The sequence below is a fragment of the Canis aureus genome, chromosome 11, assembly GCF_053574225.1.
Source record: "Canis aureus isolate CA01 chromosome 11, VMU_Caureus_v.1.0, whole genome shotgun sequence".
In the NCBI taxonomy this organism is placed as follows: Eukaryota; Metazoa; Chordata; class Mammalia; order Carnivora; family Canidae; genus Canis; species Canis aureus.
The window spans coordinates 43,460,349-43,475,816 of NC_135621.1; the positions used below are offsets into that span (position 1 = coordinate 43,460,349).

Here is a 15,468-nt window from a genome sequence, read left to right on the forward strand (position 1 = left end):
CTCACATATATCCCTCACCTCAGTAAATTGTTTCTTTATATGTCAAATTTTTGAACCCAAACTGTTTTTTCCAAGGCACATTAAAATATCAAAGACTTCATTTTTATTTCCAATCAGTTGATTTAGCTTCCTTGCTCTCCTCCCTTCAGGCAATGATCTGTAATTAGGCTGAGAATGCTGAACCCTGTGGTTAACCATAGAGCTGGAAACATCCTCAATAGATGTATTTTCTAAGTTTAAGTATCCTCATATTGAGACTTCTTGAAATCTAGTACACTGAACCTCACAAATTTATATTACTCTAAAATATTTACACATGACAGGAAATAGAATCAAGTCAACTAGACTGACTTAGACATTTAGAAAACATTTGGATAAGAGCTTTCCCTGAAAAATCACAACAGTGGTAAAGCAAAATATGCAAACAAAGGTTTCTAGGAAATCATCTGTAGCTTCAACTTTCTGAAAGGCTTCTGTCAGGATCACTTTCCCATAAAGATCTTTAAAATTTATGTAACAGAGTCACATTTTTCAGGTTTGTTCTTCTATAGAAATAATATAATTTGTATTGTGCATCTGCATGTATGAATACTATGCATGTGTATATATTATATATGTGTATACTGTAAGGTTATATATAATACATATGTGAATGTGTATATATATATAATCTCTATAGTGTTGTCTAAAAGAGCTCTTACAATTCAAGTAAAAGGGGATCCCTGGGTGGCGCAGTGGTTTGGTGCCTGCCTTTGGCCCAGGGCGTGATCCTGGGGACCCGGGATCAAATCCCACATCGGGCTCCTGGTGCATGGAGCCTGCTTCTCCCTCTGCCTGCTTCTCCCTCTGCCTGTGTCTCTGCCTCTCTCTCTCTCTCTCTCTCTCTCTGTGTGACTATCATAAATAAATAAAAATTAAAAAAAAACAATTCAAGTAAAAGGTATGCCAGCTGAAGAAAATAGATCATCCACAAAAGAAGTAATACTAAGGTGCAATTGATATATAAAAATGTTCAATTTATTATTAAGAAAAGAAATGGGGAAAAGCTACTAAAAATTACAGAAATTTTGCATGTCAAATTCATAAATGTTCTAACAGTATGACTTCTCAGTGTATGTGGTGGTGGTTGAAAAGATGGTTTAGAACTAGTGTAGTTCCCGAGAGAGGAGTTTTTTTTTTTTATTTATTTTTTATTGGTGTTCAATTTACTAACATACAGAATAACCCCCAGTGCCCGTCACCCATTCACTCCCACCCCCCGCCCTTCTCCCCTTCTACCACCCCTAGTTTGTTTCCCAGAGTTAGCAGTCTTTACGTTCTGTCTCCCTTTCTGATATTTCCCACACATTTCTTCTCCCTTCCCTTCTATTCCCTTTCACTATTATTTATATTCCCCAAATGAATGAGAACATATAATGTTTGTCCTTCTCCGACTGACTTACTTCACTCAGCATAATACCCTCCAGTTCCATCCACGTTGAAGCAAATGGTGGGTATTTGTCATTTCTAATAGCTGAGTAATATTCCAGAGAGGAGTTTAATAATGTGGAGCAAAAGCCATAAATCTGCTCATAGCCTTTGATACAATAATTCTACTTGTAGGGATATGATTGAAGAATAAAATCATACATACACCCTAAGACTTATGGGAATGATATTTATTTTAGCCTTATAAATAATAGTGGAAACAAGGAAACTAACAAATACCCCAAACCAGAGGATTAGTTAGACACAAGTGTAATACACAATGGAAGCCCACGTTTGTAAGAGTGTTTAAAGATGTAGGGGAATAATCACAATATAATTTTTAGTGGATAGAGGAAAACTACAAGCCATTAAAAATACCATTTTTTATTTTTAAAAAGCTTAAATACCACTTTTTAAAAGCAAATGTTTACACGCACACACACAAACCCCAAAGTCTCTGGCTGGTGGAATTCTGAGTGAGCTCTACTATCTTCATTGCTCATTTTTGCATCTTCCATTTTTATAAAAGGAATTGCGTGATTAGGGAAAAAGTATATATAATAGAATTTAATTTTTTAAATATATGTGGCAGAAGAAAATGAAAATCCTTAGGCTAGCATTCCTAAAAATTAATTTATCAAAAGAGAAGGAAAATAAAGGGGGGGCAAGGAAGAGGAAGCTGTTATCTTTTATTGAACATTAAATTTGGAGCAGGAACTCATTTCAGCTGCCCTGCCAGGGCACTTTGCTTAGACAGGCCAGCTGAGCTGTGTGTGTGTGTGGGGCGGGGGGGGGCTCATGCAGCTCGCACATGACAAGACAAAAATACTCCTCCGCCAGCAGATCCTCATTTTGGATTTTTGTCTTTTTTTTCCTCAAGTCTTAAGTTAACGTATTTCTTAAAGATTCGTTTACTTATTTTTGAGAAAGAAAGAGGGGAGGGGCAGAGGGAGAGAGAGAATCTGAAGCCAACTCCCTGCTGTGCCCAGAGCCGGACACGGGGCTCAATCCCTGGACCCTGGGATCATGGTCTAAGCTGAAATCAAGAGTCAGACACTTAACCAACTGAGCCACTCAGGTGCCCATTAAAATATTTTAAAAGCATTACCTTATACAGTGATGTTCTATTGGACAGTTTTTGATAGTATGTATGTTCACAGTTTATATGCAAAGATTTTTGAACTTCCACAATTTTACTAATTAGTTGTTTTTCAGCAAAACAGCTGTATTTCCTTCTTGCAATGACATTTAATTTCCATTCACGGGTATCATTTCTATGAAATAAAGATTTAAAGATATTTTATAATTAGTACAGACTTTGCAAATACCACCTTTTAGTAACCAATCCAGTGAAAATCTTTCCTTATTTGTCTATAAATAAGAGACTCATTCACTGATGCCCAGACCCTGCTCTGCCCCGTTTTGCTTCAGTTGCAGCAAGTATTTAACAATTGTCATGGGACAATGGTAAGGGGCAGTGAAAGAGAAAAACCTGAGCAGTTCTACGTGCGCGCACATGCGCACGCGCACACACACACAAAACCCACTGCTGACCATATATTATGGGTGTCTGGACATTGTCTGGATCATTGAAAACTTCAATGATCTTTGGAGATAGACAAGTTCAAAGATTCTTAACCCAGGATGGGACAGCAGCAGCAGGTTTTTGAAGTCCACAAACTCCTGAACTTGTTTTCTGGAAGTTTGTATATATGCATTGGGTTTTTACATTTCTCTAAGCAGTTTCTTCCAATCCTCTTCTCTTCTATTACTGTTGAGTAAAGCCAAGTGTGGAGTGGCTGCATAGCTATATTAGCACTTTATGTGCCTTACTGAGCTAACATTAGTTTGAATAGGTCTTGATGTTGTTCCTTCTGATTATAAATTAGTAGTCTGCAAGACGAAACAACTTTAACACAGTTTTTAAAAAGGAACTTCTAAGCAAGGAAATGTTTGCAACCTGATGTTTGTTTAAGCAGCACATGCAATATATGGATCCATATACTAAATACAACAGCCATGTGTTAGGTTGTCCTTTGTGTCTGACACATTTGTACCCACCCACCCCAGGCTCTTGCAGTCCCCCTCCAGGTCTACAGTGTGGAAGGAAGACTAGCATTTACTGAGCTCCAGGAATTGCACGTGTGTGTGCAATGGGGATGGCGATTTCTCTTATGTGAGGTAATTAAGATAATCGTCACATAAAGCTAAGTACCTCGCCCAAGTTCCCATACTGTACTGCCCAATACTATGCTTTCAGGGTCGATGTGACTCTGGCCCCTCCCTCGGGGGTGTATTCATACAAGACTGGTCAGGGCTGGGCAGGAAGTGGTGGGTGCCTTGACAAGCTTGTCCTAAAGATGAAAGGTAGGTAAGTCAATGGCCGTGGAACATAATACAGCTACCGGCCCTTTGGAAGGGATTCAGAATCCCATTGGCATCATCCTCTTCTCATGTGTATCTAATGTTTTCCCGACTTCAGCCCCTCTGGGCTGGACAGAGATATATTTCTAGATCCTTCTGTCCTGTCACTTATGAGGAAGAGAGCACATGCATATTTCCATCCTATCAGGCCATACTGTTGTCTACATCTGCAATCCCCAGTTCCTAACACTCGGTGAGCACCGTAGCAGAATGCCTCTGTGTCCCTGCCACCGCACTGGGAATGCTGATAAACAGGTGGGCACTGTCCTTGCTCAAGGAGCTGGAAGGCCAGTGTGAAGCTGAGGCAACTGACCCAAAGCAGTGACCGTGCCTCCTCTCCTACAAGGCCATCCATTCCTGGTTACACAAGCCACTCCTGCCACACAAGAAGGGATTTGAAATGCTCTAGCTCATTCTTGGGAGACCCCTTACCAAGTCAATCCTGCTGCTTGTCAAGTTGGTACATGATCCTGAGAGTTCTGCATGCACTTTTCTCTCTATCTCCATGCCCTCCCCTCCCATCTATCATAGAAAACCCCCTCTCTCCTGCATCTCCTCCCTTCTTGGTTGATTTCCTTCTTAAATTTGATCTGACTTCAGGATACAAGCATGTCTCCAGAGGCTTTGATTATTAGCAGAGGAGTCCTGAAAAATGAAAGGATTATCGTTCTAATGGAGGGATTACAGGAGTGGAGTCTGGTCTTCAATGGATTCCACATGAAATTACAGAGGCTCACTCACCTAAATCTGTGCACACATGCACACATGTACACACACACACACACACACACACACACTCCTCTGAGGGAAACAGGATACTCTTCACCAGTGCACCGAATTTGAAAAAAAAAAATCCCCATCTTTAGCACCCCTAGGTGTCCAAAACAACCTGTATAGGTTCCCATTGATTTTTCTTTTTTATCTTTTAAAAGATTTTATTTATTTATTTGAGACAGAGTGAACAAGAGAAATAGCATGAGCAGAGGAAGGAGCAGAGGGAGAGGAAGAAGCAGACACCCCACTGAGCAGGGAGGATTATGATCTGAGCCAAAGGCAGACACTTCACCAACTGAGCCACCCAGGCACTGTACTCCCACCCCCTAATACCCCACCCATTAATTTTCAAAACCACCTCAAGGCCACTTCTCATTACATCACTTTAGTCTCGTGTTATTCGTTATTCATCAGCCTCCAAGACCCTTCAAAGTTCATCACCATAGCCATTGAGCCACCTTGTTTCTCCTGCCCTCTGGGCTCCTCTTCCTGATTCTCCATACCTCTCTGACAGCCTGTCTCTATTTGATGCTTCCACTTTTCCTTCCTAATCCAGGCTGTGTTCTCCACCTTCCATAACAGGGAGACAGTTAATGCCTTAGACATTAGACAGTCCCTACCTGTCTCCAAGTGACATTTTTGGATAGCTGGCTCTTCCTCTCAGTGTGCTCTTCCTGCCCCGTCCAGGGTTCTTTCTTTTCCTTTTTTCTTTCTTTCTTTCTTTCTTTCTTTCTTTCTTTCTTTCTTTCTTTCTTTTCTTCTTTTTCTTTCTTTCTTTCTTTCTTCTTTTTCCCTCCCTCCCTCCCTCCCTCCCTTTCTTTCTTTCTTTCTTTCTTTTTCTTTCTTTTTAAAGATTGTATTTTTTTATTCATGAGAGACACAGGAAGAGGCAGAGATATAGGCAGAGGGAGAAGCAGGCTCCCCCGGGGAACTCAATGTGGGACTCAATTCCAGGACCCGAGGATCACAACCTGAGTCAAAGGCAGATGCTCAACCACTGAGCCACCTAAGCGCCCCTGCTTTCTTCATTTAAATTGTGCCTTTATTCAATCCAGATTGCGGAGATTTTTTTTTTTACCCCATTGGTGAGTATTCATTCTACATTAGTGTGGAAAGACCTAGCTGTGACCCATTTCTAGAATTATCTCTCTTAAATGAACACATAAAATTCACTGGTCAAAACAAACAATGAAAAAGAGTTCTTGAATTTCTTTCTGACTCCTAGGAGTTCCTATGTATAAAAACAAACCAAAATGACCTCATTTTGTGCAAAACCACAGGAGTGATAACAAGGTTTCACTGCGCTATCTCCCTCTGCTTTCAATAGCACTATTGATAATGATCAGGACCCACCCCAGAAATCTACTACATCTGATAGCACACCACCATCACTCACTCACCTGGCCCTGAGCTATCTTCCACAGGTCAGCCAGTCTCAGATCTCTATAAAAATACACACATACTCATATATATATGCAAGTACTACACAATGCCACAAATGTGCCAGATCAACACCATGTCATCAAGCCTAATAAGCCATTACATAGAACATCGCCTGTCCCAGTTACTCCTTCCCAGCTTACCAAATAAAGTATAAAGAGAACTTAGTTCAGTGACAATCACTGAAACATTCAGTTAGTTTCTCTCATTTCATAGAACTTATGACTCTTGATTATGAGTGTCTTGGCAGAGGCTATAGGGGTATGTCCTGGGAAGGCGGTGCAAAGCTCTTTCTGTGTTCCCCTCTCTTGCTGGCCCTGTCTGTAGGTCTGTGACTGGCTGTTAAACCCACGCACCCTTCACTCACACTACCCCCTGATACTCTACAAACCCTGGAAAACTGGACTAGGATGTGTCAGTACCAATTCTGACCTCTCTCCCCAGCCTGAGGATACCACCCAGGGAAGCTGAGGTTGCCCCCTTTCACCATACCCTGAAGGCTTCACTATGGAGCCTTCACCTATTCCATTTGCCCAGCAACTCTATACAATGGGAGCAGCTGAATTGTAAAATGACTTTCATTTGGTACCCACTTATCTTTGGTAAGGATCCCCTAAAAGAAATTAAGGTAATCCTTTGTTAAGATCACTAAGAAGATAAACACAAGGGCAACTATTTAATTTAATTTGTCAATGATGAAGGCTTTATGCATGTTGGAGGAAGGGTAGGGGAGAGTAAATACATGGATTATCCTTTCAGATTGTTGTATATCTGATTTGCTGAACTCATTCCAAGAGTTCTATGAAATATACTAACACAAGAGAAGCTATACTCACCCCATTTGGAAAAAGTAAGATCCACTGTCCTCCAACTCAGCTGGCCAAAACTCCAAAATATAATCGTGCAGAGTAATTCTGGGTGAATTCCTTGAATTTAGCTCAATGCGCCCATGTGATTCATTGCTCTTGTACCATTTTATGGCGGTTGCTTCATTCTTGTGCTCAGATGCTGATGGGCAATATTTCAGATAGAAAGGTTCCCCTCTGACCGCAGTGATGTTAAAACGTGAAGTACAAGTTTCTTCATAAAATTAGCAGAGTAAAATAAAATAAAATTAAAAAAAAAAAAACAGAATGACAAGTGTAAACTTTTTCTTTCCTAATGCATTAGGTGAATAAGCCAGCTTGGTAAGAAAGTCCTGAGTAATCTCAGTGTCCCAATCCTGTGAGTTCTCTTATTTCAGGGTCAATACTTTTACCAACATGAGGACACTCTCAGGACATAAATGTAGACAAAATTTCCAACAGCTTTTCCCAAACAGACAGTACCAAAACTTAACCTACCATAGCTAGAAGACAGAGAAATGTAGTGAAATCTTTTCAAAGAAAATGTTATACATTACAACTTCCTCCTAAGGAAGGCCACAGACGTCACTGTGGTGCCACACCTACCCCAAAACATCTCTAGCTGGGGAAATCTCCGTGGAAATGAAAACAAGAAATCTAGAGGCCTCAGGGTTCCTCATCTGTCTCACCGGAAGTGTCACTTCTCCTGCTCTCAGTCAGTTTACCTGACCATTCCCTGGGCAGGCAGGGGGTTGGTTAAGGTACTCCCATGTAGCTTAGAGTGTGTGTGAGTTCATGATCTCTCTGGGTTACCATGTGGATCATCAAGAATTGATTAATACAATATCACTCCAAACCTGGGTATCTGTTCCTTCCCTCCTTGAGTGCTCTTGCAGGCTCGCTCTCTCCCTCCCTCACTCCTTCCCTCTTTCTCCATCAACCCAGATGCTCTGACTTTGGAAATTTATCTGCTCCTTTCAGCTAACAGGATCATCATTCCCCTCCCTCTGAATATCTGATAGTTCAACATCAGCACTCATGGACCCTTTCCATATCCTATTCTTTGGTGGCTTCAGCTTGGCCTTTTATTGAAGTATAATTAACACACAATGGTATATTAGTTTCAGGTACACGACATATTGATCAACAGTTCTATACATTACTCAGTGCTCACCATATAATGTTATTACAATATTTTTGACCATACTTTGACCATATTTTGACCTATGTGTATTTCTCATCCCTGTGACTTATTTATAACTGGAAGTTTACACTCTTACTCCTCTTAATATACTTCATTCATCCCCCCCACCCACCTTCCCTCTGGCAGCAACCTATTTGTTCTCTGTATTTAAGAGTCTGTGTTTGTTTGTTTATTTATTTGTTTTGTTTTTAAGATTCCATGTATAAGCAAAATTATATGATATTTGTATTTCTCACTTATTTTATTCAGCATAAGACCCTTTAGGTACATCCACGTTGTCACGAATGGCAAGATCTCATTCTCTTTTGTGGTTGAGGAATATTTTATTGCATGTATGTATATACACCACATCTTCTTTATCCATTCATCTATCGGTGGACACTTGGGTTGCTTCCCTATCTTGACCATTGTAAACAATGCTGCAATAAACCTAGGGGTGCATGTACGTTTTCAAATCAGTGTTTTTGTTTTCTTTGTATAAATACCCAATAGTGAAATCACTGAATTGCATGGTGTTTCTATTCGTTATTTTTTGAGGAACCTCTACACTGTTTTTCGCAGTGGCTGCACTAATTTGTATCCCCACAAACAGTACCCTTTAACTGAATTTTGAGAATGAGAATCTTAAATTAAGTAGAGTATTTCTCTGAGGGCATGAAGAAAATGCCTTCTTTATAGTTAGGGTCTATTTCTCAAAACAACTGTCTAGTTTAAACCAATGCTGTTAACCACAATGTAAAAAGGAAGTGGCTCAAATGATAGAAGAATTCTTTGAATACATGGGATGTCAAATCTACCTCAAAGTACAAGTGTTAATGAATATCAGCCTTGTGTTTGCTGGTTGTTATAGAAACTCCATTTTACATTTCAGTACTTTAACACAGAAGTTGTGATACATGTGTAAGTGTTGGTGTCAGTTTTAATTGACATCCGAAAGGATGGTATGTCAAAAACAATTTATTTTCCTGTTTCAGAGATATACTATACATAAGACAAAGTACACAAATCCTACAGTATGTGCTCTTCTGTGTCTGGATTCTTTCCTACTCCATCATGTCTTGGATAGGCATCCATGTTGCTGCAAGAAGCAGTGATTTGTTCTTTTTCTCATAGTTTTTATAGTTGTCATATTTGACAATTTATCCATTCTGTTGTTGTTGAATATATGTGTTCTTTCTATGTTTCAGCCTACCTTTAAAAAAAACACTTCCATAAATATCTGTGTCTTTGTTGTGATAGACACATTCACCATTTCTTTTGGGGAGTACTTACCATTTGCTGAAACCTAACCTGGATTACATACTCGCCAGGGGTAGATGGTTGGAGAGCAACAATTCTATACATTACTCAGTGCTCACCATGATAAATGTAGTCACCACATGTTATTACAATATTACTGACCATACTCCGTTCACACCTCCCTGGCCGCTAGTGGTTTCATCAGCTACCTAATCTTATGCTTAACACTACAGGTGTTGTTGATTAGAAATGAGTTTTGAGAAAAAAAAACAAGAAAAAGAAATGAGTTTTGAGGGCAGCCTGGGTGGCTCAGCGGTTTAGCGTCGCCCTCAGCCCCGGGCCTGATCCTGGAGACCTGGGGTCGAGTTCTGTGTCGGGCTCCCCACATGGAGCTTGCTTCTCCCTCTGCCTGTGTCTCTGCTTTTCTCTCTCTCTCTCTCTCTCTGTCTCTCATGAATAAATAAATAAAATCTTTAAAAAAAAAGGAAATGAGTTTTGATTGGAAAAAAAAAAAAAAAGAGTGGAATTCAAGGTATACGGGCTGCCCAGAACAGGTACTCCCATTCTTACAGGAACAGAGAGTAAGAATCCAGCAAGGTCAACAACCTAGACCCTTTGAAATGATGTCTGTCTCTGAAATTGCCTTGAGTTTGGACAATAAATAGGATATTGTCTTTCAGCTTCTACTAGGTTAAATGAATCCTCATGTAGAATATTGTCATATTTGCCTAGAGCGAACCCTTTATAAAAGGTACTCTTCTGATTCCTGAAAGGACAAATTGCTGGGACCTTAGTAACCCTTTAGAATGGATTGCATGGCTATTTTCCAGCCTGAAACATAGTTCATTGTAACTTGGGAGCAAGGTTATTAGTGTATGTCTATAGAGCAAGGCACCCATGATGCACCCTTTCCTGCACCTTGCTTTTCACCCAGCAGTTTCTAACAGATTATTCCATATCAAAAGCAGCAGATCTATCTCCTTCCTTTAACATCTGGGTAGTATTGCATTGTCTGCATTCCAACAAACATGGACCCACTTCAGTAAATATTGGACTGGAATTATTTGAAAGTATCACTCACTTAAATTCCCTATCTCTTCAGCAGTAATTTTCAAAGTAGAGATATGGGCTCATGTGTTACCCTTTCCTAGATAACAGATCAAGGCAAATTAATATTTCTGTTCCCACCTGCTCCTCCAAAGCATAAAGAGAACCTTGCTATTCAGTCATGCATCTCTTCTCCAAAGGATCCTATAAAGCCACAGAATCCTTCTTGATAAAAGTCTCCAAGCCATCACCGCTCAGTTAAAACTAGTACTTGCCACCTGATATGAAGCCTACGTGTTTTCTCCGGTCTATGCAGTCTTTCTTATGTAGTCCTTCTAACTTGAATATTTCCCCCCAGCCCTGCAAGGTATTCCCACTCACTGTCTTCACTACCTAAAAAATGAGATCACTCTTGGCCTTCATGTTTGGAGAAAAATAATGCGTGTAAAACTTTCTAAAAATCAATAATAACGATGGCTGTGAACTCTTCAGTTTTCAATAACATAAAGCAGATTTTCATCTCTGACAAATGTAATTTGTTTCCAGATACAATCCTGCTCTCTCTACATAAACTCAGAGGGCTAAATGTTTTCTTTTTCAGTAGTTCCATATAATTCTTATTTGATATCATTTCTATGAACGTTTTTTTCTCTATGCCAGGGACACCAAATGGGTGGTAACTTTCAAAATAAAATTCAAAACCACTAATTTTAATAAATTCAGCATCTTCAGTAGACACCTCCACATAAAAAAAGTGAAACCTTCATATTCCCTCTAGACTACCAATTAAGTATGCTTGTGAATGACTATAATTACTTACCTAAGGTTCTTGTAAACATAAGCGCCAAAAGTGTCAAGAGTAGTTCTATATGATGCATATTTAGGATTCTGCCTCCAATGCTTTCTCTGGAAAATGGAATAAGACAGGTTCAGCCCAAACTTGCAAACAAAAGCACACCTGTGTCATGAAGGAGAATTTTTAAAAATCTTCTGGCACACAGACTTTAAAAAGAAATCAGTGCAGGAAGTTTTCACATCCTTTAATATAGTCATCAAGTATTCTCAGAACTTTCAGCTACACAGAATTCATAAAACTTCAAGGTAATGAATTTCAGCATCCAGAAAATTTCCAACTAGCGCAATTTTCTGATACAAGAGAGTCTGCTGTATTTCGAGCCTGGTCTACTAAATCTTACCTCAAAGATCAAAGTTGAAGACAAAAGTATTTCCAGAGAACCTACTGGTCTATCAATAGACAGTCTGTAATTTACCAAGACATGTATGGCAGGTGTGCCCAAATAGGGGTGTGTTTGTGTCTGTGTGTGCTCCTTTTTCTCTCATCACACCAGAATGCTCATCATGATCTTCATTTATCACTTGACTTTTTAAAGACTCACCTTCAGGTGCCTATGTGGCTCAGTCAGTTAAGTATCTGCCTTTATAGCTCAGGTCATGATCCCAGGGGCCTGGGATCAGAGCCCTACATCAGGCTCCCTGCTCAGCAAGGAATCTGCCCCTCCCCCAGCTTGTGCTCCCTCTCTCTCACTCTGTCTCTCTCTCTCTCAGTCTCTCAAATAAATAAATGAAGTCTTAAATAAATAAATATCCATCTTCCTTCTTCAGAACAAAGTTTTTCATGAGCTAGAAACTATCTACTTTGTTCATTACTGTATCATAAGAGTCCAGACCAATGCCTAGCACATAGTAAGCACTAACACTTGTTACAGGGGAATAGATGTATGGATGTGTGTGTGTGTGTGTGTGTGTGTATTTACACACATACACCCACATGTGTTTATTTTAGGAAACAGAGAGACGAAGCAGAAATTCCCTACACTCCAAATGTCTAATCTACATGGACGCCGTCAACTCAGATCTGTATTGAATTTAAGTCCTTACTCCAACCCATCATTTGTCCCGTGAATTACAAATTTAGAGAGTAGAACAAGGGAAGGGGGCAGTGGGACTCTTACACTGAGTATGAATATTTCAGAAGCAATCCCATGCTCCCTGCATAACACACACTGAGCTCCACTGGGTGGAGGAAGCACAGCGTGATGAAAGAGCTCGCTTTCTGGGGCACACAACCCTGGGCTGGCATTCCATCTGGAGCCCTGACTAGCTCTGCAACCTTAGGCAAGTTACTTAAAAGTGTCAGATCCTATCTGCTCATTACCAAAATGGAAATTAGTAAGAAGGCTTATCACCAAAATTATTGAGTAATTAGATCAACCAAAGCAATGAAGGCTTTCTGGATGCATGGTAGTGTCTCCGTCCCAAATAATTCTCTTACCAACTGCCACTCACCTCCCATACTTAAAAAAAATGGCTGTTAATGTTCAAATCCTGGATGAAGTTTAACAGCAAAACCATCAAACCACTTACATCAATCTTTATGAATAACATCACAAAGCATCTGCTGTAATTTCCAATAGATAATAATAATGTAAAGACAAAAGAGTTAAGAATGTATGGAAAGTACCAACTATTCAAATTAGACTATTTCTATGGTTATGTGGCTTGAAATCAATCCCCCACCCACACATATTACATACATTTATTATTAACTATCTATTCTTTTACCTCAAATAGAATGAAAAGTGTTTCCTCTGGTTAAGACTGACACAGCCTCATAAAGGGCACTGCTGTTTTTTCTTGGTTTTGGCTTTCGTTAATTTTCAAGGTCTACTGAGAAATAAATTTACTATGAAATAATCCAGCATTATTAACTCTGAATTAACTCTGAGTTAATTCAGAATTTCAATATGAAACATGTTAACTCTGAATTTCAATATGAAACATGTTAAGATCCCAGTGTACAAAGTAGCTGATATTTGGGCTGCTCTGTGTGTATGTATATAAATTATAATGTACTTATTGTGGTTTTAAAAGATTAAGTTATTAAATAATGGAACTCATTTTCGAAAGAAAAGCTAATCTGGGAAATGTCACAGATATCCTAGTAAGCCTAGTAAGTATTATAATTTATAAGATATTTTTATTACAAAATAACCTCATGACTATCTTCTTGTGTCAAAGGGTATGGATCAGTTTTGGGGGCATGACCTCTGGCACCAAACTGGTTGAATTTGGATCCTCATCCTATTGTTTACCAGCTGAATACCCTGGGCAAGTCACTTATCCTCCCTGCTCTTTAGTTTCTTTATTTAGGAAAGAGAATAACAATACTACATCCCAGAACTGATGTGAAGGTTTCATGAGTTACCTTTGCAAAGTATCTGGTGCATAAGAAGTATCACTTAAATGTTAGTTATTTATCTACCTTTCTTGGTGTTATGACAATGGCAATACAATCTATGATCAAAGAATACATTTTATTTTTATTTTTTTTAAAGAATACATTTTAAATGAGATAAACACATACCACCAAACTGCATTCTAGAAATGTAATAATTCATACTCCTCAGCTGTGCAAGATAATATCCATCTATCACACCCACATAAGCATCCTGCATTCTCATTCTTTAATTCTCTCTTTAAATTGGTTAATGGTGTTTCATGTTTTTTGTTTGTTTGTTTGTTTTTTAACCTGCGTTTCTATTGCTATAAATCAGAACATAAGGGTGCCTGGGGGGCTCAGTCAGTTAAGGATCTGCCTTCTGCCAGGTCATGATCCTGGAATAACAATCCCAGGATCCTGGGATGAAGCCCCGCCTCCAGCTCCCCGCTCAGCGGGAAGTCTGCATCTCCCTCTCCCTCTGCCCCTCTCCTGCTCATGCTCTCTCTCTCTGTCTGAAATATACATAAAATCTTTTAAAAAATAATATTAAGCATATATGTTTTTAGCTATTATATTCCCTTGTGTATGAACTATTTTTTTAGACCTTGGTCCAATTCTTAGATGTCTTAGCGGGGTTTTTTTTTTTTTTCAACTTATTGAATTTACCCTTCAAATTCCTCTTTTGCTGTTTCACATATGGGAGACTTCATATTTATGCAGTCAACTCCACTATGCTTTTTCTTGGTGATTTTTCCATTACTTTTGCATGTAGGCCATTCCTTTCCCCTCAGTGGTCTGGTGTATGTATATTCAAGGTATGCTTTCTTCCTTTTTATGGCTTAGGGGCTTTTTTTAACATTAAAATGTTTTATTCATTAACAATTAATCTTCTTGTTTGGTATGAAGATAGGTCTAAATAATTTTTTTTCTCAAAGAGCTACTAATTATTTCTCTATAATTAATTAAAAAGTCCCATCTTCCCTTTACAGTGTGCTGAAAGCATAGTTATAATGGAAGGGCTCTCTGCAAGCATTCTATGGAAATCTAGCAGCATGATTGCTCAGGTGCAAATACATGCAAGCGTGTGTATGTATGCAAGCATGTGTGTGTATGTGCTTGCACACATGTACACACACACCACTCTTTCCTCTTCCACTGTGCTTTGTTTTTTCATTCATAGTACTCATCACTAACTGACATACTTTATTTTATGTTTATTATTTGCTGAATTGATGAATTCATTAAATTCATTAAATATATAAAGTTTGGTGTCTTAGGTGATCATCTGATCCACTGTTACATCTGCATAATCTTACCTTTGAAATGCTCCTTAAAGCATGATATCTTGGAAAATATGTTTTAACAACTGATGTGAAGTCTAGGGTACTCATTCTACCCTGGATCTTAAATAATAATCACAATACCTAGGTCCTCACCCAGACACCTGAAAATCCTCCTGGCGATTCTAATATGCAACCACGGTAGGAAGACACTAATCTAGCGGACTTGTTTGTGTACCTAAAAGTACATTTAATATATCATAAATACACATTTAATAATAATTCACCATTTAAGACATATTAAGTATATGTGCACATACACAGATGTATATGTATATAGATATGTATGTGCACACACACAAAGAACATTCACAAACTTCCCCTAAATCACTGAATGGCATGAAGTTTTCCCTAAATGATAAAGTTCTCTTCTAAAAATCGTGTGACGAAGGGCAAGCCAACCGTTCTGACTATAGTCCAGGGTCCTGCGGAGTGTCTGAATCTCAT

The 15,468-nt window shown here is 39.0% G+C and overlaps 1 protein-coding gene across 3 annotated transcripts in view; it reads right to left on the reverse strand.

Moving 5' to 3' along the window:
* The window catches only part of IL18R1 (interleukin 18 receptor 1), a 38,943-nt gene that overhangs the window by 20,571 nt on the left and 2,904 nt on the right, over positions 1 to 15,468 (reverse strand). For 2 of the 3 annotated variants that reach the window (XM_077914936.1, XM_077914934.1), the window contains exons 2-4: positions 11,261 to 11,346; positions 6,942 to 7,185; positions 2,576 to 2,741 (exon numbers count right to left, since the gene is read on the reverse strand). In XM_077914936.1, coding sequence (XP_077771062.1) covers positions 2,576 to 2,741; positions 6,942 to 7,185; positions 11,261 to 11,318 — 468 coding nt within the window. In that variant the 5' untranslated portion in view covers positions 11,319 to 11,346. Of the gene's footprint in view, positions 1 to 2,575; positions 2,742 to 6,941; positions 7,186 to 11,260; positions 11,347 to 13,023; positions 13,087 to 15,468 lie in introns of those variants that run through there. The other variant, XM_077914935.1, reaches the window with a different exon arrangement.